At 41.4% G+C, this 25,641-nt stretch overlaps 1 protein-coding gene and 1 long non-coding RNA gene across 2 annotated transcripts in view; one reads left to right on the top strand and one right to left on the bottom strand.

Moving 5' to 3' along the window:
• Positions 1–10,590: 10,590 nt before the first annotated feature.
• On the top strand, positions 10,591–15,212 carry SLITRK4 (SLIT and NTRK like family member 4). Its single transcript, XM_034782274.1, has 2 exons — positions 10,591–10,695; positions 12,612–15,212. The coding sequence occupies exons 1-2, from the start codon at positions 10,677–10,679 to the stop codon at positions 15,173–15,175; spliced, it is 2,583 nt and encodes an 860-aa protein (XP_034638165.1). The 5' UTR covers positions 10,591–10,676; the 3' UTR covers positions 15,176–15,212.
• Positions 15,213–15,559: 347 nt separating this feature from the next.
• The window catches only part of LOC117883188, a 31,005-nt gene continuing 20,923 nt past the window's right edge, over positions 15,560–25,641 (bottom strand). The window contains exon 4 of the long non-coding RNA XR_004647197.1: positions 15,560–15,643. This is a non-coding gene — a long non-coding RNA (uncharacterized LOC117883188). The remainder of the gene's footprint in view (positions 15,644–25,641) is intronic.

The following is a 25,641-nucleotide window of genomic DNA, read 5'->3' as shown; positions in this document are numbered from 1 at the left end:
TTGGTCCTAAATCTGATTGATGCATTTGGAGTGTATTGATTCTGATTGCAAGTTGCCATGATTATGCTATGCTATGTCTTCTTAGTTCTAAAAAAGAGTCCGCCTTCCCAGATGGCTATTCATTAAATGTGTTGAACTGAGACACATATATATATATATATATAAGAAGTAATAAAACTTTAGTGAGTTGCTGCCAAGTAGAATGTGACAAAAGCATTTAAGAACGGGAGCGAAAGAGATGAGTGAGCTGACTGCATCTACATATAAGGGTAGATTGTTAAGGACCTTATCCGAAGCACATTGAAGTCAATGAGTCTGTCCTTTTAAATGTCCAATTAAATGTGTGTGCAAAAACGTGGGCATAATTAATGGATGGTACAAACTTGCACCCACAAAATTTGAGGCCAAGCTAAAACCTGTTTAAAAATGTGTAGGGCAGCTTCACTGGCAAGCACGTCAGCTGAGACTGGGGTTATATTCCTGTTTTGTGTGTGTGCATCTATAGACACAGCCAAAGTCTTCTCTCAGTTATGCCCTTCCAAGCCCTTTGTAGGCTTTAAGTGGGTTGAATGGGGCATAACTGAAAAAAAGAATTTGCCGCCAAAATGTGAGAGGTATATTTCCTTTCTTACCTTATATTTCATTGCCAGCCTGTCAAAACTAATAAACAGTTTGCAGAATGACAAAAAACAAACTGCTGTTTTTACGATCCAATCCTATTGGTGAAGACTGACCACTGCATGCCTTGAAGAGTTTTGTTCTTTATCTAGTTTGGGAGAGGAGCGATGTCATGTGGCATTGGTCAACTGGTTTTGGCTCATTCAGTTAATGGATGTTGTGCCGGGAATGTAAGTTTAAGTTGGCACAAGCACTGCCGATTGGCGCGCATGTCGTAAACAAGACGCAGAAACCAGTGCAAACTTAAAATAAATACATAAGCAGATCCAGTTGCCATCAAAGTCAATGGAAGGAAGCCATTGACTTCAATGGGAGGTGCATTGGGCCCCGATTGCATGCTGACGTCTTGAACATCACATTTTAGCCCCAAAGTGTTTGTTGGTGGTGGTTTATTTACATAGCAGGCCAGGAGGCTGATTTCGGTAAGGTATTTTGGTAAGGTTTCATTCTTTTGCTTTGCCATAGATGTTGTTCTAACCCAATGAAAGCCACAGCGTTGGCAACATGAATGCTGACATAGGGGGAGGGATAGCTCGGCGGTTTGAGCATTGGCTCAGTGGTTGTGAGTTCAATCCTTGAGGGGGCCATTTAGAGATCTGGGGCAAAAATCTGTCTGGGGATTGGTCCTGCTTTGAGCAGGGGGATGACCTTCTGAGGTCCCTTCCTACTCTATGATTCTATGAAAACTTCTAATGTGATGATGTCTGCTCCAATCCAAATAAAAATATCTCATACAAAAATTCCCTCAGGGAGGGAAACATTGCAAACCAAGGGAAGTAACAACCATGATATCAGTATGTTTTCAGAGGGGGAAAAAAGGGAGGGCAAGGTCTCTTGGTGTCTATAGACAACAATCAGAAGGCATCACCAACAGACTCAGAGGATCCCAAGGCAAGGCAACAGTATAATCTGTAAATCTACAGCCTGTTTTGACCTACTAAAGCAGTGCAAATAATGGAAAGTGATGCTTTCTTTTTATCCCCGGTAAAATGATTGGAGGAGAACTTTTATCTTTCTCTCCTTTTCAGATATATAAAAAAATGATTTATTTCAGTGCTCCACAATTATGGCATATTTATGTATTACCCAGACAGAATGGAGAGAAGGGGAATTTATGATGTTTCAGCCAAGTGCTTTCTATTTTCAAATAATATGCTTTCTCTCCCTCTTTCTCTCTGAATTCTTCATATAAAGTATTTTCAAATAGAGAAGACAGGTTCATTATTGTTGTCATTATTGTCAGCTTCTGTAAGCACCGTTACAGGATAAAGGCCTCCAGGAGCATCACTCAGTGTCTTCTAGCCAAATTCTCTGTTTCTCTACTGATCCTGTACATGCTTCTCCTTTGCCTCCTAGCTAAGGCCTCATTACTTTTGCTGCTCTTGCCAGACATTAATATCTGTTCTCAAGATGTTTCTATCTGTGACCCCCTCCAAAGGGGCATGTGGTCATTGCCATGATATGTCTGTCTTTTCCCCCTCTATCATCCTCGTTACTTTATTTTCTTGTCAAGCCCATTGATTTAATTTATTATTTCATAAAAAAAATCCTCACTAATTTTGTCTCCAGGTTTGTCTGCTGGGTTATAATTTTTAACTCCATATCTAGGATAAGTCCCAAGACTTTCAACTTGATGTCCTTATCAGAAGCATAGGCTGGTTGTGATTAAGTGACAGATTATGCTTTGCCATGTCTTTGGTTCTTCTGAATATGCTCCTCCTTGATGGAGGTAGCTCAGTTCCTGACATGGATTCAGAGCAAGACAGGAAATCTTCTGTACGTTCAATGATGTCCCCATTATGCAGGCCTCAGGTAAAACTCCGTAACTGAAGTCACTATAGACTTTCTGTTAACTCCTTCCCCCAAACAGCGAACAGGAGTGAGTGTTTCTTCTGAAGATTATTTGTGATTAAGATAGGGCAGCACAAGACTTTTTTCTTTTTAAATGTTAAAAGGCTGAGATCCCCTTTCCAAGTAAGGAAATCCAGACATTCCACTCCCAGGGAACTCAGAAACTCTACTGGAGAAAGAAGTCTCTGCAACTTTTCTCAAGTAGACCTCCTCAAGTCTGCAGGAAAAGAGCTTCTCTCTTTTCCTTAGTGAGGACCTTGACTTAAATGCAGTCACTCTGGATTTATGCTGGTGTAAATTAGAGCAGAATTTGGCCTTATCTATTAATCAAGTAGTCATTCATTTTCTATACCACCCATCTAAGTTCCATTCTGAGACACAGGACTAGCCTATTAATAGAAACCTGGTAGTTTTTGGATCTCCATTAGCACATTTTTCTACTAAAGAACAACAGTATTGTTCCACATCTTTGGGATTCCCTCTTCTCTGATACCTGCTATAAACCAGTTTGCTTTTTAAAGGCATTTTCCCCATAAGCAATCTACAGTGACCAGAATTTCAGCTGTTGTAAGTCAGACTTGCTCTATTGAAACCAGTTCACACCAGATGAGGCTCTGGCCTACAGTCATTAGAAAAGAGTGCCTCCTAGTATCCTATCATAACTCACTTCTTCATAGTATAGTAAGCTTCTGCTTCCTTCCAAAATATTTTGGGTCGTGGTGATACTCTCCTTTCCAATGGTCTACAGGCCATGGGAAAGTCAGTCTGGCAAGCAAGCCTGCTTTTTTAAAAGCAATAATTTAAAAAAAAGCCTGACAGGCTCATGAGCCTACAGAGGCCTTAATTGAAATTAATAGAATATGTGAAAGTAGAGGAAATTAGGGCAGCTGAAAAAGAAAACCCTAGGAGCAATAGGAGAGGAGATTAAAGTGGAGTAATGTGCAAACAGCCAGTGCAATATCTTAATTTTGCTGCAAACGTTTTCTCCGAATATATCAAGTCCCCCTAAACAAAGCAACAAATCTAAGGCATATGGTACCTTCTGCACATAAATGACCATATCTACCACATTCCAGTGTTTTGTTTGGTTAGCCAGTTATCCAGCGGCAGAAAAATTGGGGGAGTGAATCTCACAGTTTACAGAGAGGGAGAATATCAATGGGGCCAAGAATCTTACACGTACGTAGGCATCTAACCTCCTCTTTAGGCTCCTAAATCCACCATTTAGGTGCCACTGACATTTTCACAACTTCTGCTAAGCCGCTGCCTAATCCTGCAGATGCCTAAGTCCCCTAGGTGCCAAAGTTTCTCCTGGCCAGCATTTCCAAAGCATCTGAACTGCTGCTGGCACCCATTGCCAACGGGCTGCTCAGAGCTCTAGCTGAAGCCCTGGAGACCTGGAAGCAAGATTCTCAATCAAGGCAGAAGAATGCCTATCTCATCAGCGGGACCCAATGGTGGGGGTGTGTTTTGGACACACTTAAGACTTGATACCTGTCAGATCCTGCAACAGGAGGGTTGGATGCAGGCTCCCAATGGAGGGATGGACAGTATAGCACGTGCACAAAAGACAAATGGGGGTACAGGCCAGGGTGAGAGTGAGCAAGGTATCCATGCACAAGCAGCAGAGAGAGGTTCAGCTGCTAGGACTGCTTAAGTGGCTGGCCTGGCCTGGCCAGGAGAAGGTTCATGTCTGAAGATCCCGAGTGGAAGGAGGTGTCTACCTCTGCCTGTCAGCCAAGCACATCAGGTCAGCCATTTGGGATATCATAGAATCATAGAAGAGTAGGGTTGGAATAAACCTCAGGAGGTCATCTGATGATCCCTTCCTTAGGGATATGTCTGCACTGTAGCTGGAAGCGTGCTTCCCTGCACTAGCGGACAGACACACACAAGCTCGAGTAAGGGCACTGGCTCGGGCTTGCCACCCACGGGCATTCGGGTGACTTTATACTCAGGCAGCTGGTCTTAGTTGCTGACTATGCTATCCCTCAGCTACACTTTCACTTTCAGCATGCTAGCTCAAACAGAGCTCTGCAGGTCTGTCTATCTGCATTAGAAAGAGTACCTTAGGTACCTAAGCCACTCCCTTCATCATTTCACACCTGACTAGCTTAGAGCGCTCTCTGCTCAGCCTGCTAGCTTCTGCCGATCCCTTCCTTAGGTACCTTACTCTCCCCATGTATTGCCTGGGGAGCCTGAACACCTAACTCTGGACAGAGAATTCCACTGGGCACCAGGTTACCGAGGGGATTGCGATGCTGAGTGGAGGAACACCTATGTAACTTTAATCCCGACTCATGTGAGTAAGGGTCTGCAGGACAGGCCCCTTAATATGGAGTATAATAGGTAAATTATTTGTATTGGTCAATTATTTGTAGCTCCTAAAGGCCCCAACCAGGGTCAGGCCCCACTGTGCAAGGTGCTGTACACACACAGCAGAGAAGACAACCCCTGCTGCAGAGAGCTTACAGTCTAAAAGATCAGACAAAACAAGCGGAGACACAAAAAAAAAACAACTTGCCAAATATACAGTACGATTTCCCCTTTCCCTGTCATCATGCCATGTCCAGCTGTCAGTGAAACTTCTTCCACCTTAGTATTTCTATAATAGATCTTGGCTGCAGGAGCATTAATTTAGCTATGTGCACTTTTCTAGCTTGGAATTCAGCCGTGCTTTTCTTCGGGAGGAGTTAGTTTACTGCTCAGTTCCCCCAGGTACCCTGGACGTAGCAATAGCTGAGCAAATGTTGGATACATCATATGTCTGTACTATGATTTTGTTGCTGTGACACATCCTCATACAGTGATACCCACAGTGGATTCGGTGACTGTCAACTGTCTATTTTGGGATTTCACAGCCTTTATTATCTTTGCCTTTTGACCAAGCATGGCTTCAGCTCTTGGCCTCTGACAGTGAGTTGGCGAGATGAGTGATCCCTGGGTTACTGAACGTACGCGAAGAAAATGTGTAAACATTTGCACTGACAAGGTGGTTTTGGCATCTCCAATTTAGTGCAAACAAATGCCTGCCCAGTGTGCCTTGACAGTGCAGGTAGGCTGGAGTACTTCTGGGGACAAGGACCCATGTGGGCTGAGTTTACAGAAAGCCCACTAACAGAAGCATACCCTCTTTATCCAACTTGAAAGGTAACAACTTGTTGTGAATGATAGATGAAATGAAAACAAACAAAAAACACCTTTCCCGGTGCTGAGAAAATACAGGCGGCAATGTATTCTCAGCTGATGTTTGCTTTCCCGTAGCAGATGATAGGTTACTTGTTGCAGCTTGAAGAGGGCTCCTGGATAAACTGGAGTAAGCTAGCTGGAAATAATATGGAACCGTGCAGAGCCATATCTTTGACAGCATTTCTTCCACTTTATTTGGCACAGCGCTCGGTTGCAGTGGTTCTGTCTTCAGTGTATTACAGACTCACACTGTTTCCTATCACATTGTATTTTTAAAAGTTGCACATGCAGAGAGTAACTCAAATACAATTTTTTTTCCCCCCAAGGATGCTTACACTCTCTCTCTCTCTTTCTCCGCTGACAGACAGCTTGACTAAACACATGTAAAGGGAGGACCAACGGGTGGAGTTACTGATTCCTACTTCTCTTAGGCTAGGTCTACACTACCCGCCTGAATCGGCGGGTAGAAATCGACCTCTCGGGGATTGATTTATCGTGTCCTGTCGGGACGCGACAATCGATCCCCGAATCGACGCTCTTACTCCACCAGCGGAGGTGGGAGTAAGCGCCGTCGACAGGAAGCCGCAGAGGTCGTAAGCGGGGTAAGTCGGCTGCGATACGTCGAATTCAGCTACGCTATTCACGTAGCTGAATTTGCATATCTTAAATCGACTCCCCCCTGTAGTGTAGATGTAGCCTTAGAAAGGACATGTCCTGTCAGCTGCAGAATCATTACTAGTCAGTGCTGTGCAGTCACTGTTGTGTTTGGCTGTTTGCTGAGGGTTGCAATTGTTATCTGGTAGCAGAGGGATGGTGTCGCCTTGTTAAATATAAATTGTTTTACCATGGAAACTCCAGGAGCAGACAGAGGACACACCAACATGTGCTTTCTATGTCAAAATATTGCTAACCAGCCCCTTTTAGTATTAAAATTAAACAGTTCCCTCCCTCCACACACAACCACAAGGTTTAACTATAGTTCCTTCTCTAAATTTCTTCAAGGCAGGGAATGTGTCTAAAGTGGTGTCTAAACTTACATTGCTACAAATAATTTTAATGACTTAAGGCCTGAACCAAATTCCATTGACATTCCCATTGACTTCTGTACATTTTGGACCAGAACCACAGGTCCCACTGCTGTCATTACAGTTGCCAGATATAATAAAATGGGCTAGATCACAGCTGGTAGTGAGTGGGTGTGGGAACAGGTGCAAGGGTCCTCTGGTGAACCCCATCTGGGTAAAGATAGTCACAATCCTTGTTGCAGTCTCTGATTTCAAAGCTCTGTGTACACAGAGAGAGACAGAGGCATAGAAACACCCCCCCCTTGTGTAGTTGTGTCTTACTACAGCACAACGCCTAGAATACCCCACATTTACAAATTAAATAGAACATCTCCAAGAAAAAGAAGTTTAGGGTGCTCAGATCACCCTTTCCTCCAGTTCTCTCTCAAGACCCCATTCTGCAAAAAACCCTCCGCACAGAGCTCACGTTGACTTCAATGAGCATTGTGTGTGGGAAGCAGGATCAGGTGCTCAAGGGTCCTTGACACATGATCTTGCCATGAATGTTGGATTCAGCATTTTCACTGGCCTCCGCATTTAGAGGACTTTGTTATAGGAGTGCTTTTCTGATAGCAGATTTTGAATGCCCATAAAGTCTTGCACTTCTATTTCCTCTATTTCTACCTACCTCTAAATATGGGTGGGTGAGAGATTATGGACATTTGTGATGACCTAAATGAAATCAACATAAACTTCTATATGATTTTTGCTGAGATTTGAGACAAGTTGCCTTAGCCAAAAACAATGAATCAGCTTGTGATCCCAGGAACTCGTATTTAGATGCAGTAATGACATCTGTTGATATGGTAATTGCACCATTGATGAATGCCACCCTGTATCCATCTCCAAGTACATAGAGTAGAATATCTCACATTTCCCTGTTTGATCACCTCTCTCTCTTTTCCGTGAATGGTTTTTACTATTCTAGCTGTTAAAATAGGTTCTGATGCTAAACTTAAAAAAAGGAAACGTTTATTCTGGCCATTGCCAGAAAATTCTTACCAGTAAAGACACTCTTGAGTAGAGGGGAAAAAATTAACTAGAGGTGGTATACAAGTACCATCAGTGCAGATATCTGAGAACAGGGTAGACAAGACAATAATGGGAATGATCGCTGGTCCAGAGTTATCTTGTAAAGTGCAGCGATTCAGACCAGATAACCCAAGTTGTCCTTCCTCTCTCTTCTATCTATAGGCCATGGTCTACCATCAATCTGTATGGAGAATTTCCATTGATGACAATAGAAATTCTGCACATACCTCAAGGGAAAATATGACCCAGCATAAGTTGGAACCATTTTATGCAAATTATATCTTAAGTTTGCCACTGTCTTAGATCTTGATCTTGAATTCATGCTCTGGTTTTACTTTTCAAAATTAGAACTGGTTTCTTATGGGTTTTTTTAATACCAAAAGATACAATTCTTTATATATAAATGTTGGAATAAGTCTCAACAGATCTGACATGATATAGTTTAGTGATAGCTCAGAAATCACTTTAAAAAGATTTTGAGCTTTCTTTTCTCCTTTCTTTTGCTACACAGTAAAAAAAAAGTGCTAAAATATATTAAATCCTTCTCTAACAACAAATTCGTATTGCATATTAAGTTTTGTTCTGACATGATTTACAATAGCATCAATATAAACCACTGTCAATAGCAGTTTATAATGCAAACAATAAAAGTAATTTAGCTATGAAGTCTGTGTTGCTTTTTTAATTCCCTTCAGTTAGATGCTTATTCATTTCATGCTTTAACAGTTTGAAGCTTGCTTCTTTGTTGTATGGGTCTGAAGTTTTCTTTAGGTGTCTAGCCAGTTATTTGAATGGCAGTGGAGTAGTGGCATACTAAAAATGCCTGATTCAATTTGACCTATTAAAGAAGCAACGAATTAGTCTAACATCTGGTTTAAAATGATAGATAAAACAAAACCAGCACCTTGATCCTCACACCTATACTTCTGTATATGTAGCTACTTTAGGTAGCTTTTTCAATCTGGTATTAACTTGTTTTACTGACTGCATTCTATTGCAGTCCTGAGTTCCCCATCTTGAAAATGTATTTGAAGAAAGAGTTTGGGGAATTCAGGCCAAACTATGCACATCCACTTGTGAATTGGACCTCTTATATACATGTATTCCCTTTTATGAGCATAGTGCTTTGTTAATGGTTCAATAATTAAAGGCATTTTCATTTTAAAGACTTCAGTTTTTAATTGGGTGAATATTAATCACAGATTACTTCATATCTGTTGTGATATGCAAATCACTGATGTCAGCTGCATTTGTGTTCAGGTATCAAGCTATCCGCTTAATGCAAAATAACATTCTACAATTGTTTCAATTAGATACAGTCAGCCTTCAGAGCATACTGTTTATTTCATTTCCATAAATGAAGAAATTCTGTTGCTCACTTAAAATCTCTGATTTTTGCCATGCAGAATGCTCACTCACACCTGGAATGGGTGCAATATTTACATATACAGTTTTCTCTCTCCTACTGAATCATGTTAACATTTGTAGCAAAGGAAAAACAGTTCAACTCCCTTCATAAGATCACATTTGGTGAACTGATTCCTCTGCCTTGGAGAGTTGTGTCACATTGTTTGTGGTATTCATTACCACTTTAAATGATATTATAAAATGTAAAGTAAATGGGAGTTCGTAATTAGCAGAATCTGATTTGCACAAGTGCATAGCATCAGAGGGAAGCTATTTTCATCATGCTGCAGCTGTTACCTAGGCAGAGGAAGAATTTCACCCAACTACAAAGAATGAGCTACCCAAATATCTGTGTTGTCTCAGGAAAGGGTAGGCTGGTGTTTCCTTAAAGCAATGTGGTTTCATAACTGTCTTCACATCCACTCTTACCATTGCTGCCCACCCAATTTCAACCTCTAGGTTGTTTAAAGGGGGAGCGAGATTAAATGGTCAGAGAAGATGCAGGGGGGAGACTTTGTCTATTGTCTATTTTATTTGCTCCTTTGCAAAATGTGATGCTAGTTGGTGTTGAGCTGGAGTGATGGAGCCACTTTGTGGCTAGCTTGGAGATGCAGAATAGCCCACACAGGACAGCAGGGGCCACCCGAAGCCCCAGCCATACCTGGGCAGGTGGCTTCACTTGTAGCGAACACCCCCCAGCCCCTAGCCCCTTGCAGCACGGGCAGGCAGGGGGAGGTGGAATGATGCTGCCTGGAAACTCGGCACCGTTAAGGGTCGCTGTATTTGTTTTACTCTGAGCGCTGTTTTCTCCATCTCCTCGGTCTGCGAGGGGGGCATCTCTGAGCGAAAGGTGCAGTATCCTGTCATCCCAGCCCAAGAGGGGGAGCGGGGAGAGGGGAGCAGCTATGCATTTGTTTGTTGGTTTGTTTGTTGGCTTGAGTCGTTCGTGTTCTGGGGCACATTGGGCTCTTAGATCCACGTCTCGCTCTCCTTCGTTTCCTCTGGCTTTTCCGTCCCTCTGAGCAGCGTGTGTGTGTGTGTGTGTGTGTGTCTTTCTGCATGTAAGGGATGGGTGAGAGCTCTCTCTGGGTGTGTGTGATGATTCTATATGTGTGGAGGGGGAAATCTCAGTGGCTGTGTGGAAGGGGAAATCTCTGTGTGTGTACAGGATAATGTGTGTGCGCGTGCGACTGTGTGTGTGTGTGTGTGTATAGGGCTAATCTGTGTCACTGAGTGTATTTCCGTTGCTTTGGGGCTGTAGGGGTAATAACCGCTGTGTGTGTGTGTGTTTGGGGGGGGGGGGTCCTCACTGTGTGTGTCTCTCCCTGTGTTGCTCGTGTGTGTCTCCCTCCCTGTGTGTGTGTGTGTGTGTGTGTGTGTGCGCGGAGCAGCAGAAGTCCAGATCACGTAGAGACAATCGCAGAAACTGCAGAGCAGATAGCGGCGCAGCCGGAGATGGAGCCGGATGGCAAAGGTAAGGCAGGAAGGTGCCTCTCCGCCCTGGCTGGGCGATCCGCCGCCGGACACAACGTGGCTCCGGGGGCGAGCAGGGATTTGGTTTTTCGGTGTGTGGCTTTTATTGGATTTATTTCGGAGGCTTCCCACTGGGGGAGCCGGCTGAGGGCTTCCTCCGGCAGCCTGACCCCGGCCCGATCGCCTCTCCCGGCAAGCCGCCGCCGGCTTCCCGGAGCCCCGGGGTCAATGGCACCAAGTTCCCCGGCGCTCGCTCGCTCGCTGCCCGGCTTTTCCGCCGGCTTCCCCGCAGGGCTGCCGGTCCGCGGAGTGGGGCTGGGATGGGGCCGCGGGGGAAGGGGACTTCGCAAAGGTGCCCTGAGGGGGTGATTGTGCATTGTTGCAAAAGGGGGCTGGCTCTGGGGGGGAGCCGCGCTCCCCTCCCCCCGGTCCCCCCCCCCCAGACTGCAGCCGCGGGGACAGGGCGCCCACGACCGGGCGCTGGAGCCGGCACCAGCCGAGCCGCTCGGCTGCGGCCACCGTGTTGCGGCAAAACATTGCGGAATCGCCCCCCCCTCCTTCGGCGTAGGTACCGCCCGGGGCTCGCTGCTGGGGGGAGCCCGGGGTACCAGCGCGGGCGGGGGCGGAGGCCCGCATGGACCGGGCGCTGCGGACCAGCCGCGGGCTGGGGGGCGGCCGTGGGAAGGCTTCGGAAAGCGACAGCACGTGGGGATCGGCTCTGTCCGCTGGATTCCCACCGCCCCTGCCCCAGCGCCCTCCTAATTCCCTGCCCCCTTCTTCCCACCTCCCTCTTCCTTCCTACCTTCCCCTCTGTCCTGCACCCGCCTCCCTCGTGTCCTTCTGCCCTCCTGTCTGTCTCCCCTCGGCCCTCCTCTGCCTTCCCTTCCAGCTCGAGCCCTTCCTGCTTCCCCTTCCCATGCAGTGGCTCCCTGCCGTCCCAGCTCGCTTCCTCCCAACCGTGGGGACTCCGCTGGAACTGACTGAAAAAATCCCACCAGCCCCTAACCCCGAGAAAAGACAGTGGCTCCCGATCTCCAAGTGAAAAATGGCAGCTAAGCACGGCCTGGCCATAGGAGAGGGGCTCTTGCAAGCTACCTTCATGTCAGGGACCAGGGCACGTGAGATCAGTTTCTTCCATAAAAGTTGCTCTAAGGTTTTGGTGATGTCACGCTGGCGGATTACGACTTTGTTTTGCACTGCCAATCAGGGTATTGTTATTGGGAATGGGACTGCATGTCTGTAGATGGTCCTGACACATCCCTCCATCGTTAACATATAGCAGATCATCCTGATTTATGGATAATGCATTGGCTCTCTCTGACCGCTTTGGAGTATGTTACTTGCAATACGTTTAATGAGCACAGTAGTGATATTTCTGTGTGTGTTCGCTCACTCTCTGTCTAGTGATAGTTATATATGTAGATACAGCTATAACCTTGTATAGAGGCACTGCTCTTCCCCCCACATCTTTATTTTATCCATTGTATTATCTCAACCCACATGTGTGTAACATACCTAACATCAAAGTGTGTTTAACATCCTTGATATATATGGCAAGATATGTACAGAAACAGAATTGTGGATAGCTCATATGAGTAAAAATTTAAACCGGCTTTGCTTATTTTACTTTGTTAGTTATGCATGTTTGTCATGTACAGGAGATATGTTATAGACCCACATATATTTGTGTGTGTGTCCACACAGGTTCACATTCTATATCTGTAATTATTTTGTGGGGTTGTTAAAAAAACAACCTTTCATTGTACTTTATATTTAGTGTTTATACTTTATCTGTAATACTAGTCAGGTACAGTAGCTTAGTACAGTAGAATATTAACCCAAATGACTTTTTGGAATAATGACAACTGAAAAAAAATATTTTCTTTTCTTTTCTTTTTTTCTTTCTTTCTTCTTTAGATTCTGTATCTTTATTCAGGAGCATAAGGTTGCTTGCTGATCACAAGAAGATGTTGCTGTGGCTCGTTCTGGTTTTGTCAACCCCAGTTTCTTCTACAAATGCAGATCCTGACATCTCGGTGGAAATTTGCAATGTTTGCTCGTGTGTGTCAGTTGAGAATGTACTGTATGTCAATTGCGAGAAGGTTGCAGTCTACCGACCAAATCAGCTCAAACCACCTTGGTCTAATTTTTACCATCTTAATTTTCAGAACAACCTACTGATTATTCTATATCCAAATACATTTCTTAATTTTACACATGCAGTGTCCCTGCAACTGGGTAACAATAAATTGCAGAACATTGAGGGAGGAGCATTCCTTGGGCTCAGTGCATTAAAACAGTTGCACTTGAACAACAATGAATTAAAGATTCTCCGAGCTGACACTTTCCTTGGCATAGAGAACTTGGAGTATCTCCAAGCTGACTACAATTTAATCAAGTATATTGAACGGGGAGCCTTCAATAAGCTTCACAAGCTGAAAGTCCTCATCCTTAATGACAATCTGATTTCATTCCTGCCCGATAATATTTTTCGATTCGCTTCTCTAACCCATCTGGATATACGAGGGAATCGAATACAGAAGCTTCCCTACATTGGAGTTCTGGAACACATTGGTCGAGTTGTCGAACTGCAGCTGGAAGATAACCCTTGGAATTGTACCTGTGATTTGTTGCCTTTGAAAGCCTGGCTGGAGAATATGCCCTATAACATTTACATTGGAGAAGCTATCTGTGAAACGCCCAGTGACTTGTATGGAAGGCTTTTAAAGGAAACCAATAAACAGGAATTATGCTCCATGGGGACTGGGAGTGATTTTGATGTGCGCATTCTGCCTCCATCCCAGTTGGAGCCTGGTTACAGCACGCCTAATGGCCACACTACGCAAACGTCAATGCACAGGTTAGTCACCAAGCCTCCGAAAACTACAAATCCTTCCAAGATCTCGGGGATAGTAGCAGGAAAAGCGCTCTCTAATCGCAATCTCAGTCAAATTGTGTCTTACCAGACCAGGGTACCTCCTCTAACTCCTTGCCCAAGCCCATGTGTCTGCAAAACTCATCCTTCTGATTTGGGATTAAGCGTAAACTGCCAAGAAAGAAATATAGAATCATTGGCCGAACTCGTACCAAAACCTTTCAATGCCAAGAAACTGCATGTAAATGGCAATTATATTAAGGATGTGGACACCTCAGATTTCATTGACTTTGAAGGGCTGGATTTACTACATTTAGGCAGCAATCAGATTGCAGTAATCAAAGGGGCAGTTTTCCGCAACCTTACAAATTTACGGAGATTGTATCTTAATGGCAATCAGATAGAGCGGCTGAGTCCAGAAATGTTTGCTGGCCTCCATAATTTGCAATATCTGTATTTGGAATACAACATTATCAAAGAAATTTTAGCCAGCACCTTTGACTTAATGCCAAATTTGCAGTTGCTCTACTTGAACAACAATCTTCTTAGAAGTCTGCCGGCTTACATTTTTGCTGGTGCTCCACTGGCTAGACTGAATCTGAGGAACAATCATTTCATGTATCTACCTGTAAGTGGCGTTCTTGATCAGCTCAAATCTCTTACACAAATTGATTTGGAAGGTAATCCGTGGGACTGCACGTGTGATTTAGTTGCTTTAAAACTATGGCTGGAAAAACTAAATGAAGGTATTGTGGTGAAGGAATTAAAATGTGAAACACCTGTTCAGTTTGCTAACATTGAACTGAAGTCTCTCAAAAATGAGATCTTATGTCCCAAACTTTTAAACAAGCCATCTGCTCTGTTCACTAGTCCTGTGCCTGCTGTCACTTTTACTACACCGTTGGGTCCAATTCGAAGTCCTCCTGGTGGCCCAGTTCCATTGTCCATCCTAATCTTAAGCATACTAGTTGTGCTTATTTTAACAGTGTTTGTTGCTTTTTGCCTTCTTGTCTTTGTGCTTCGGCGCAACAAGAAACCAACAGTAAAGCACGAAGGAATTGGGAACCAAGAGTGCAGTTCCATGCAACTGCAGCTAAGAAAGCATGACCACAAATCAAACAAAAAGGATGGACTAGGTGCAGAGGCCTTCATTCCTCAAACCATTGAGCAGATGAGCAAAAGTCACACTTGTGGCTTAAAAGAATCCGAAACAGGCTTCACGTTTGCTGATCCACAAGGGCAAAAAATCATTCTGAGAAATATTACCGACAAGGAAAAGGATTTATTGCATGTGGATACCAGAAAAAGACTGAGCACAATTGATGAACTGGATGAGTTGTTTCCTGGGAGGGATTCCAATGTATTTATTCAGAATTTTCTTGAAAGTAAAAAAGAATACAACAGCATAGGGGTCAGTGGCTTTGAAATACGTTATCCAGAGAAACAACAAGACAAAAAAATCAAGAAGTCATTAATAGGTGGTAATCATAGTAAAATTGTAGTAGAGCAAAGAAAGAGTGAATATTTTGAACTGAAAGCTAAACTTCAAGGTTCACCTGACTACCTACAAGTCCTTGAAGAACAAACAGCTTTGAATAAAATATAGGTCATGCAATCTTATTTCTTACAGAGGACATTTATTTAATGATGAAAGTGCCTTTTGTTGACTTTTAACTTCCGAATACTATATTATATTGGTAGGCATAGAGGCAGGTATATCCAAGGGTATCTGTCTGTAGCTGCATATGATTTGTCAAGTAGAGGAGAATTTCCTTAATAGATTTTACTACATAAAGCTGATACCCTCTGGAATCCTGTAGGGATACTGCAAACTCTATTGCCAAAGGGATGCTTTAGACACATATTACACTGAATTTAACCTCAAAAGGCATATATGTTTTGTACCTTAAATGCAAAACCTTTGTCTCCTTGTGATTTGTAAGAGCAAACACAAGAAAACTGGTACCAGTGTTTGTACCTCAGCTGGGTCCTTCATCTTGCACGTGGATTAAGTTGGTGGAACTGGAGTAATCCTTTGATTTGTGGTGTTGTAACGGCACTGTTTAAAGATTATCTGAAAAGTAAAAAGCATGCAAAGAGAGAACATTCAATAGTATGTGTAAATCGGTTACATTTATGGCCTGCATCTTGAAACCACTGGATTTATAATGTTAAATTGTGCAAATATTTGTTTAAAATATACCATGCATAACATACCTATAAAATAAATTTGACCCTTGAAGTATACCTGTCTATACATAAAATTAAAAAAAAAGAAAAGAAAAAAAAGTGCAACCTGACTTCTGCAGCATTTGTAGTGATATGAAGAAAATACTTGATGTTCATGCAGAATCTTATGTAAGAATCAAATCCAATTAAGACTAGAGTTCCTTCTCAGTTATGTGAAACTCCTACAACCCCAAAAGGTTGACCAAACTTTTCAAAGTGCTTACTGTGTGAGCGTAGCAGAAATTATTTTTGTAAGATAATTCATATTTATGAAATACTTTGTATACTAAATAGGAAAATATGTACTCCGTAATATGTATTTAATATGCCTGACTTGTTTTCCTGATCACAATGCATTAATAATTCAGTATAAATTAAAAACAGAACAATATACCAAACAAAAACTGGTGACAAATTGTATAGAATTATCCAGGATCCCATGATCAGGTATAATAATAATAATAATAATGATAATAATAAAAAAATGTTCTGTACTATTCTTGTGAAATTAGTATATTATTATCTTATTTCAGATTTGTTACCAATGGTGCATTTTAAAATAGATTCATTAGTTTTTTTAGTATTGTGTCTCAGGCAATTAATTGCCATCGGTTGTCTTGCTTTTCAGGGTTCTGCAGCTTAATCTAAATAGTGTTCACTACAAGTATTTACAGGCATTAATGAATAAGGGTAATAGTTTAATTGTATATGCGTCATTTTTTTGGTCCCTGTTATCTATTTGACTGCTGTCAGTCAGATAATGAATCAGAACAGGAAACCATATGGCAATCATGTGTCTATCAAAGCCACATTGTAAAATGTATTTAATGGTCTTGGTTTAGTTCAGAGTATTTTGTAGTCCACATCTATAAAGAATAGAAACTTGCCTGTGTGAAAGCTGAATCTCAATTGATAGCAACAAATGGTCAAGATAGAAAACACCCCCTTTTTCTCACTGGGAAATGGTATCTTAAGATCACAGTAGGCATGTATTGGTAAAGCATCATACAGAAAATCTGCCTGATTTACAGCCCATTCGAGACAATAGGGGCTTCTCCACTGATGTCAATGGACTTTGTATCAGGACCTTAATCTGTTTTGCTGCCATAAATTCTCCTCCCCCCCATGCCTTTTAAAATCAATACATAAGTCTATCAAGTTGCAATAGAAAATAAATATTAATGTTTTCATGAATTCCAAGTGGCAGCTATTACAACAAAGCCCGATAGCACTACTATGGTTAAGGCTGCGTCAGCATTTTCCAGTCTAAACCTCTAATTTCAGGGCTTTATAACACTGCTGTAAAATTTTATTCTGGGATGAGCCTTGGCATAATGCCTGGAATATTTTTTTAACAAAGTTTTTTAAAAACATCAGCACTTCTTTATTTTAAAGAGAGAGAGAGAGAGAGAGAGAGAAGAAAGAGAGATTTTCTACTTGTAATTTCAAAAGGTTTTTTTTTTTTTTCTAATTTCCCCATGGTACAAAATGTTTGAGGGACTTTAGATGTTTTTAAAATAAATAAACAATGGAGTGGTTCATCTTGAAAAAGCTGCTATTACACATGCACACTAACTTATTTCATCCAAAATGTCAGAGGGATTTTCTGGATATGTTTACTAGGCATGCATGTATTCCTGGCCTAAAAGATTCCTAATTGCCTGTTGACCCAGATCACAGCATAGGCTCTGAGGAAAGTGTTTTAGTTTATTGTGTCAAGGGCCTATGGATTAAGGAATCTTAACGATGTACTGAAATGCTAGACCATAAAGGCACCATCAGCAATCTCAGGATAATGGGTTGCTGCCTTCCACTCAGTACTGCACAGCTTTGAGAATGCGTCAAGGGTCACTGAGATTTACCAAGGCAGAGAGCATTTGACACACTTCAAGCCTCATCAGAGCCTCTGTCTCATAACCTTCTGTTGCGAGAGGTGCATTAAAAAGAATACACAATTATTTCATAAATAAACGCTACGTTGTGAGTGTTGTTAAAGGTGATATATTTGTGGTTGATATTGATCAGAGTTAACAGAACAACAGTTAAGGTTGATATGCCTCCCTCAACTACATTAATTAGGTCCGGTCTTCCCCTTTTCCGCCTGGGGAAATCTCCCATTGACTGTTTAAGAGAAGAAGAACTTTGCCATTATGCCCACATTGGACAGATCTGGTGACTCTTTTAGGTCCCCCTCCAGCCAAGCATTTAATCACATGCCCAACTTTAATCAAGTGCAATGAGAGTTCTCACGAGTTTAAAAGTAAGCACAGGCTTTAGCGTGTTGCTGGATCAGGGCCTAAATGCATGGTAGCATTGGCATTGACTTAAATGGGAGCAGGTGGAGGAGCACTGTTGTGTATTACATAGTTTGTCCCTGCTGTGGAACCCTTATTCACGGTGGTGATCACTTTGCTCCCATGAGTTGTCTGACTGAATTCAACAGGGTCAATGGAATGTATATTCACCAGTGTCAAGAAGGGTTGCTCAGTCTGGACATATTATGTAGGTCTCTCAATAGTGTTTGACATACGTGGTGCAATACCTAGGCATAGCAGTGTGAGTAAAAAAAATAAAAATGGCAAAGGTGGGCAAACCTCTATATTTCTTCGATGCTGTTGATTTAAATGACAACCTGAATGTTAGTTTACTTCCTCCAGTGTTAAGGGACAGTGTATGTGTCTGGATAACAGTTTAGTGGAATGGTCATTCCAATCTAATGCTAGTCTGTCCAGGAAATGCACGCTTCCTTGTGGCTAAACAGACCAGGCCAGCCTTTGCATTATATTGATTTGAGCGGCCATATTGTTACAGTGGCTGCAATGACATACGTGCAGCACTAAAGCAGTGAAGGTGTTAACATAATTTATTGTGTTCATTGTATTATAAATCAAGTTTACATTTTTAATGAAATCAATAAAGTGTAATCATTTCTTTGAAAGAGAAAAACTTTGTGCAATTTTCTCTGAAAACAGTCATTATAATGCAGTAATTTGAGTCCAGACATCAGTTGACATTTTGCCTTTAGTTTTCCAGACTGAGAGTAAATATATCAAAAGATAATCCAAAAGGTAATTTTTAAAGCCATAACGGTACACATTATAAAAGGCATGGCCTTGTGACTAATGTTAACAAATGTCTCAGAGTTAACAAACACGTCTAGAAATTGATGGTGGTATACTAGTTATAATATTTTTTGCATGATTTGTACATTGCTATTGTATGAAATGAGCACAGTGAGATATTTTATTTTTATTTTTTGTTTTATTTAATTTTATTTTGCATCCAAAGAGTTGGGAAGTAAATATAACAAGAATGTATTGATAATCACTCTATTTTGAAATAAAGTAAAGAAAGCAAAATGTATTGTTTTTACCCTGCCTTGAGCATTACTATTTTTAGATTAGTTTATAAAGAAAATAGAGTTAACTTATAATATCCAGTATAATGTAAAACTCAGAAAAAATGTTTCAGTGACCTTTGTTTGCTTTCAACAACATCAAAATATTAGGCAGAATTTATTTAAAAGATTTGTATGGAAATATTAATAAAATTGTTTGGTACAATCATATTTCTGAAACTAGACTTTGTTAAATGTCTATAACATTCTTTTTGAGTTTGTTTTCAGAGGAGAAAAAAACTGTAAAGTAATTAGACATTTTTTATTCACAGATATTAGGGCAAATATTTTAAAATATATATGAAAGTTTATCCCACTATCCAGTGTTTAAATCAAATCTACTTGCCTTACTCACCCAAATAGTCTCACTGAAGTCAAAGGGGACTGTTTGCATTAGTAACATGAGCAGAACGTAGCCTCTAGTCAGTTTCTGATATCTTCCACATTGAAATGCCTGGCAGTACAGTCATACAATGTCAAGGACATTTGTCTTGACCCTGATCCCCTCTCATTAATCAGTTTGTATAAGACAATTTTGCAAAGGATCAAAATTAATTTATGTTTAATGAATTCCCTACAAATATCCATCCACGTGCCTTTATTATAGCTTAGAAGCGTTTGTAGCTGAAAGTCAAGAAGAGACCATCAGGTAGTTTAGGCTCCAAATTTAGATTTTGTATTAAAAATGTTTTACAAATCTTAATAAAAATCTTCATGTGCAACTAGATTAAACATTCCCCTGCGGTCCTAGATTAAACGTGCAGCATGGTAGCCATATATGGAATCAGAGTGAGATACAGGCTAAGAAATCAGGACTTAATGCTGATTTTTTTTTCATTGCGCAAGAGCAGTGAAACCTAAAAAGTGACCCAAAAGCACTAGTGGTGAAAAGTATAGGCCCAGTCATGCAGTCAATGGGAGTTCCTGCTGAATAATATCTTGAAGCTTAAGCCCTAAAGTAGTTTTTGAAAATTATTTCATTTGTAGTTTTGACGGTATTATTAATAATATAGCTACATACATTTGTTTTCTAAAAATAGAGGCTCGTTAACTTGGTGTATCGTTTGTATGCCTTGCATTGGCTGTACTGTATGTTTAACCGCAATGCAAATTTACTAAACACATTTTGCAGTGACTGATACTGTGCTGAAAAATAAAAAATACAAAGGCAACTTTCAGAGATAAAATCTTCTCACAGATACACTAGTGTAAATGTAGTGTATCTCCTCTGACATTACTGGAGTTTCTCCAGATTTACCTTGGTGAGCATGAGCGCAGAAATTGGTTCTGTAATTGTAAGGGCTGGATGCACTGAAGTCAGGAGGGAGTTTGGTCATTGCTTTTAGTTGGAACGTGATCAGTCCCTAGAGTAAAGACAGCATGATCTTGCTTCCGCTGCCATTAAGTCAGTGGCAAAGCTCTGATTAACTTAATTAAGAGTGGTATTTAATCTAGTATGGGCTTGACCCAGTGCCAGTTGAAGACAATGGCAAAACTCTCATTGATTTACATGCTGCGAGACATTATATAATAAGATGGATGCCCAAACATGTTAGTTTGCTGTTTTGAATCCCTACATTTAGTATGTACAAATTTGCCTTTCCTATAATAGCATTTTTCTCAGGATCGCTACAGTACAAACATGTTTTTGGAGGGTAGTAGATATTTAATAATAATAGAACCCCCAAACACCTAAAAATTATTCAAGTGATGATCCTGGATTAGATAAAAATGTTATGGATGTCAGTAACCCTTTCATCCTAATCCCACTCCTCCCAAGATAAATAAGGGCCTTATGTAAAGATCTTTACTTTATTTGTGATTTTTTCATAGTTGTTAATAATATTTAACCCTGTTTTAGATATTGGCGGAAAGCAGTGCATTTTGAATACTTTACTATGTATAAAATATCAATCCGTATTCACTGACTCCAGTGCTGTATTGTATTGATTTTTCAATCACGTTATATAAAGTGTGTTGTACGTTAACACTGAGTAATTTCTCCAAGACACAAACATATATAGGCCAAGGACAAAGAGGTTCATTTTTTGTTTGAGACCCAATTTGTATTGAATATGAATCATTCAAATATAAATAGGCCAATCCCAATCAGCTTCCATGGAGACACTACAGTTTACACTTTCTAAGCAGCTGGCTTATGGTCCCTGTTTATCCAAAAACAATGAGTGCCACCCTCTTGCACCAAAACAAACAAATATCTCTAAATGGCTGTCCAAGGGAGTTTCATTTAATTACTGAATCTTATGTGTTGTCCAGAAAGTTGTGTCCTCCTACCTCTCAGGGTACCCTTCCACTAAACCATCTCCGTTTTTATCTTGTATTTATCCAGTTCTGTACCATTCAGTGTTTATCTAGACAATTTCTAAAGAGCCACAGGCCCAGGTTTCACTCACCATCAGCCGGAAAAAATAAGGCAAGTTGTAGTAGACTTGCCTCTGGATGGTTTCAGAGGCCTGTCAGATAATGGATGGTGCAAAAAATGGTGAAAACCAAGCTATGAAAAGGAGATGGTATTAGCTTCCCTTATGGAAGATTCGGGTTGAGCCTGTGAAGCCCAAACCGTCATAAGTTCATGACTTTTGGGCACTATGGATGCTAGGCAGAGCCAACGTGGCAGTTCAAGATGCTCCACAGATATTTGATTTGGAAGGGGATTTGAACTGTAGGAGAAGAAGTGATCCAGCACTTTGAGGCTGCCAAGTCAAACGAGGGGCTAAATCACATCCATGTGGATCTATTTATAGGATTTACTCCTAAGTTTGGTGCCATTTGTAGGTCAGGAGTGCTGGGCAAATGTTTATGCTAATATTGCCTTTCTGCAGCATATTCATTTCCATATGTGGAGATGATTTGTATTTGAGTACCAGGGCGAATTCAGGTTTTGTTTGCCAAAATTTTGAAGAGAATGTATTTTTCAGGTGTATTCGCACTCAGACCTGGATGTGAACCAAAGCCCTATAAATATATCTCAATGGGGAGAGTAACAAAGTGCAGAGCTTTCTGACAGGTTTTGCAGATCACTCAATGCGAGAAACTGCAGGAAACCATGTACTGTACAGCAGATTTCGTTGCTCCCTGGCAAGATTTCATAGACTGAGAATCCCCATCTGCATGATATTTTTCTTGTCTATTGTCTACAAACCACAGACACAAGATCCCAGGTTGCTGGTGGTTATTTTGCAGTGTGTTGGTTTGTACCCCAAAATAATTGTGGCGAAAAAACAAATCCAGCCTCCTCCCCGCCAAAAAACCCCCAAACCCTCATCTATAACGTTCTTTAAATAAAAACAAAACATTTCCGGTTTACATTTTCCAATAAGGAAATAGAAAATACACAGGTTTGAAGAATGGTTACACTGGTGGGTAATTACCTATATTTAGAAAGTATTTTGCTAACAGAGAGAAAAAACAGGTAGTTGATATTGCTTATAGGTTTCATGCTTTTTTACTTCATGGGCTAAATTCTGCCCTTTGCTACAATAGGGCAACCTCCCCTCCCCCCCCCCCCCCCCCCCGTAAACCAGTCAGATTCCATGGGTGCAATTGAGTGTGGTATTTATCTGCATACATAGGTCCTCATCATCTCTCTTCATTTTGCCTTGAAATGAAATGTGAAGTGGCTGAGCATTCTCACCTTCCATTGACTTCAGTGGGAGTTGAGAGCATTCAGCAGCTCTCAGGATTGGTCCCTAGGGCCTGATCCTGCAACTGGGGTGAGAGGTATCAGTGAAATCTGTGGGATTGCTTGAGTGAGTAATAGAGTAGACCTCAGTAACCTGACTAGAGATTTTTTTCAGGATCAGGCCCATTGTAAAGATGTGTACTACCCCTTTAATGGCCAGGCTGGTGCCAAGAACCAAGACAGCCTGAGGTAATCAAGGAGGCACCGGGCTACTTAAATGGATTAAATGGTGTTCAGTTGTAGTGAGTTCTCTCAGGGCCCAGGAGACTAGCCTGATCAGACTCAGTGACTTTGTTTTGTAGACTTTAAGTTGAGGATCTCTGAACCGGGATGCTACGGCGAGGGTTATATAAACTTTTGTTACACTTGCTCCTTCCCTGAGAATTACTGCTTGTTTGTTTTGGCTTCTCATCACCCAGATCCTTTTAAAGTGAATGCATTGATGCCCAGTTGGAAGAAACTGAAGTGGAGCACACTTCATAGAATATCAGGATTAGAAGGGACCTCAAGAGGTCATCTCGTCCAACCCCCTGCTCAAAGCAGGACCAATCCCCAGACAGATTTTTACCCCAATTCCCTAAATGGCCCCCTCAAGGATTGAATTCACTATCCTGGGTTTAGCAGGCCAATGCTCAAACCACTGAGCTATCCCTCCGGTGCAGTGCCATGCCAGGCTGCAAAGGGGTCAGAGGGGATGTACCTTTTACACCCACAATGCATGGAAATAATCATTTTAAATACTCACTGGGGCATGGATTCCTTCATAATTTCTGGCTTACTCAACAGCATGTTGCTTTGGATTGTGATAAATTAGCATCGTAAGGGCCTGGTTTTGCTATTATAGGAAAGGCAAATTTGTACATACTAAATGTAGGGATTCAAAACAACAAACTAACATGTTTGGGAAGCCATATTATTATATAATGTCTTATTGTATAATGTCCTTCTTGAAGTGACATTTCTGATGTGGAGGTTGTCGACCAACACGTTCTATCTTTTGCAGTCACAACAAAGTTGGAAAACTTCCACTCTCCTTTGGAAACCAGTCCATCTGTGATGGGTTCTGATGTTTCTCTCTTTCTTCCTCTTCCTGATTTGCCTGAGATCTTGCCTGATTGCATGAGTGCTGAAATTGGGCTGTTCCACAATATGCAGCGAAAGAGGTTATTTTCTTATACAGGTTCTCAAGTAACTGTGATCTTTTTTACATTAATCCTTCCTGTCACCACATTGTTTGTAGTTCTGGTTATCCAGCTAATTTTTTAAGGTAGGCAGGCATTAGCGTTGGGAATAGTCCGGCTGAAGTCAGTCAGACTACACACTGGGGAAAGGGCTACAGTACGGAGCCCAAGAGTAAGCAGTATATGGCCAATAGATATTGTCTCAACACACACAATGCCTTAAAAAGTACATATAGAGCAACCGCATCATGAGTAATCTACATTTCAAGACCTCTTTTGATTTAATGCAAATGTCCTTTAAATCAAAAGGAAATACTGCACAGCGAGTAGTTTGAATGAGCTGGCCTTTAACTGATGAGTAATGTACTTATCCTGCAGTCTTTCTGCAGGCAACCCTTCCATTTATGCAAGGGAAGTTTTGTCTTCTGGGTAGGCTCCCCAAGGTCAGAGGAGTTTGTAGTGACTGGAGTTACGATGGTGTTATATAGTGTCATAAGTATGCTTTTGTGAGGTCCTCATGAGAACTGCCTGCTCCAGTGGCCAGAGAAATTGATGCCAGGAACTCAAGGGTTCTAAGCCTGAGCTCTCACACATGCGCTCCCTGCTATTTGTGCAAGACATTTAAATGCTCTTCCTCAACATCCCCATCTGAAAACAAGGCGAGTGAGGCTTACACATTTAAAAGCTGCGCTTGGGAGGATTCATTTGCGTTTGTAATGCAAGATGAAAGCAGTATGTAAATGATGAGCATTATCTGCATACAAACTATTTCATAGGAGAAATATCAGGGGCACAGGAGTTGTGGGAGCAGGACCGGGCAGAAACCATTCAGCGGGTCTTCAGGACTGGCAATTTTTAACCCTGCATAATACCTCAATACACAGTCCATCTACCTGGGTTGTACACTAAGGGGAACAACCTGCCCCCCCTAGTTTCAATCCAACTATACAAAAAGTTGGGGGAAAGGGTTTCCTGTTGTAACTGTTAGCTTTGGTTTTTTGCAGGGCAGCTGCTATCAAATCCCGGTGCTTGTGTCTGTTTGCAGGAGATATGATTTGTTTTTTCTGTTTGCTAAGCTTTATACAATGTGCAGTTTGAATTATATGAAAAAAATGTTAATGATTCTGTTTATTGTCCATTCTGCAATATCGTAAACAAAGTGAAAATGTAATACCTGTCCATCTTTGGTAGGGGTTATTTGCAGGTATACAGGTACATGTTTTGCTCGCAAATCCTGATCACCAGATTCCTGGATAATATGCAATTGCAGTGTTTCCTATTCTCCATAACAGAAGGCATTACATGTGTTTACCTGGCTGTGACATATTTTTTTCTGAGCTATAATGCTGTGATTCTCAATAATACATTTAGGGAGAGGGCTTTGGCTTTTTTTCTTTAATGTACCAGTGATTTCTTTTTATATTTCCAGCTCATAACAAGCAATGAACAATTCTGTGCAGGAAAAATCCACTTTGTATAATGCACTGAAGATGGCACTGTAGTAACAAGTTCACACTGTAAATGATAAGATATGCCCATGTTTGTTGCTGGGATTTATGGCT

The sequence above is a fragment of the Trachemys scripta genome, chromosome 9, assembly GCF_013100865.1.
Source record: "Trachemys scripta elegans isolate TJP31775 chromosome 9, CAS_Tse_1.0, whole genome shotgun sequence".
NCBI classification, from domain to species: domain Eukaryota; kingdom Metazoa; phylum Chordata; order Testudines; family Emydidae; genus Trachemys; species Trachemys scripta.
The sequence above is the reverse complement of the archived record's forward strand: the minus strand, read 5'-3'. Positions and strand labels throughout refer to the sequence as shown.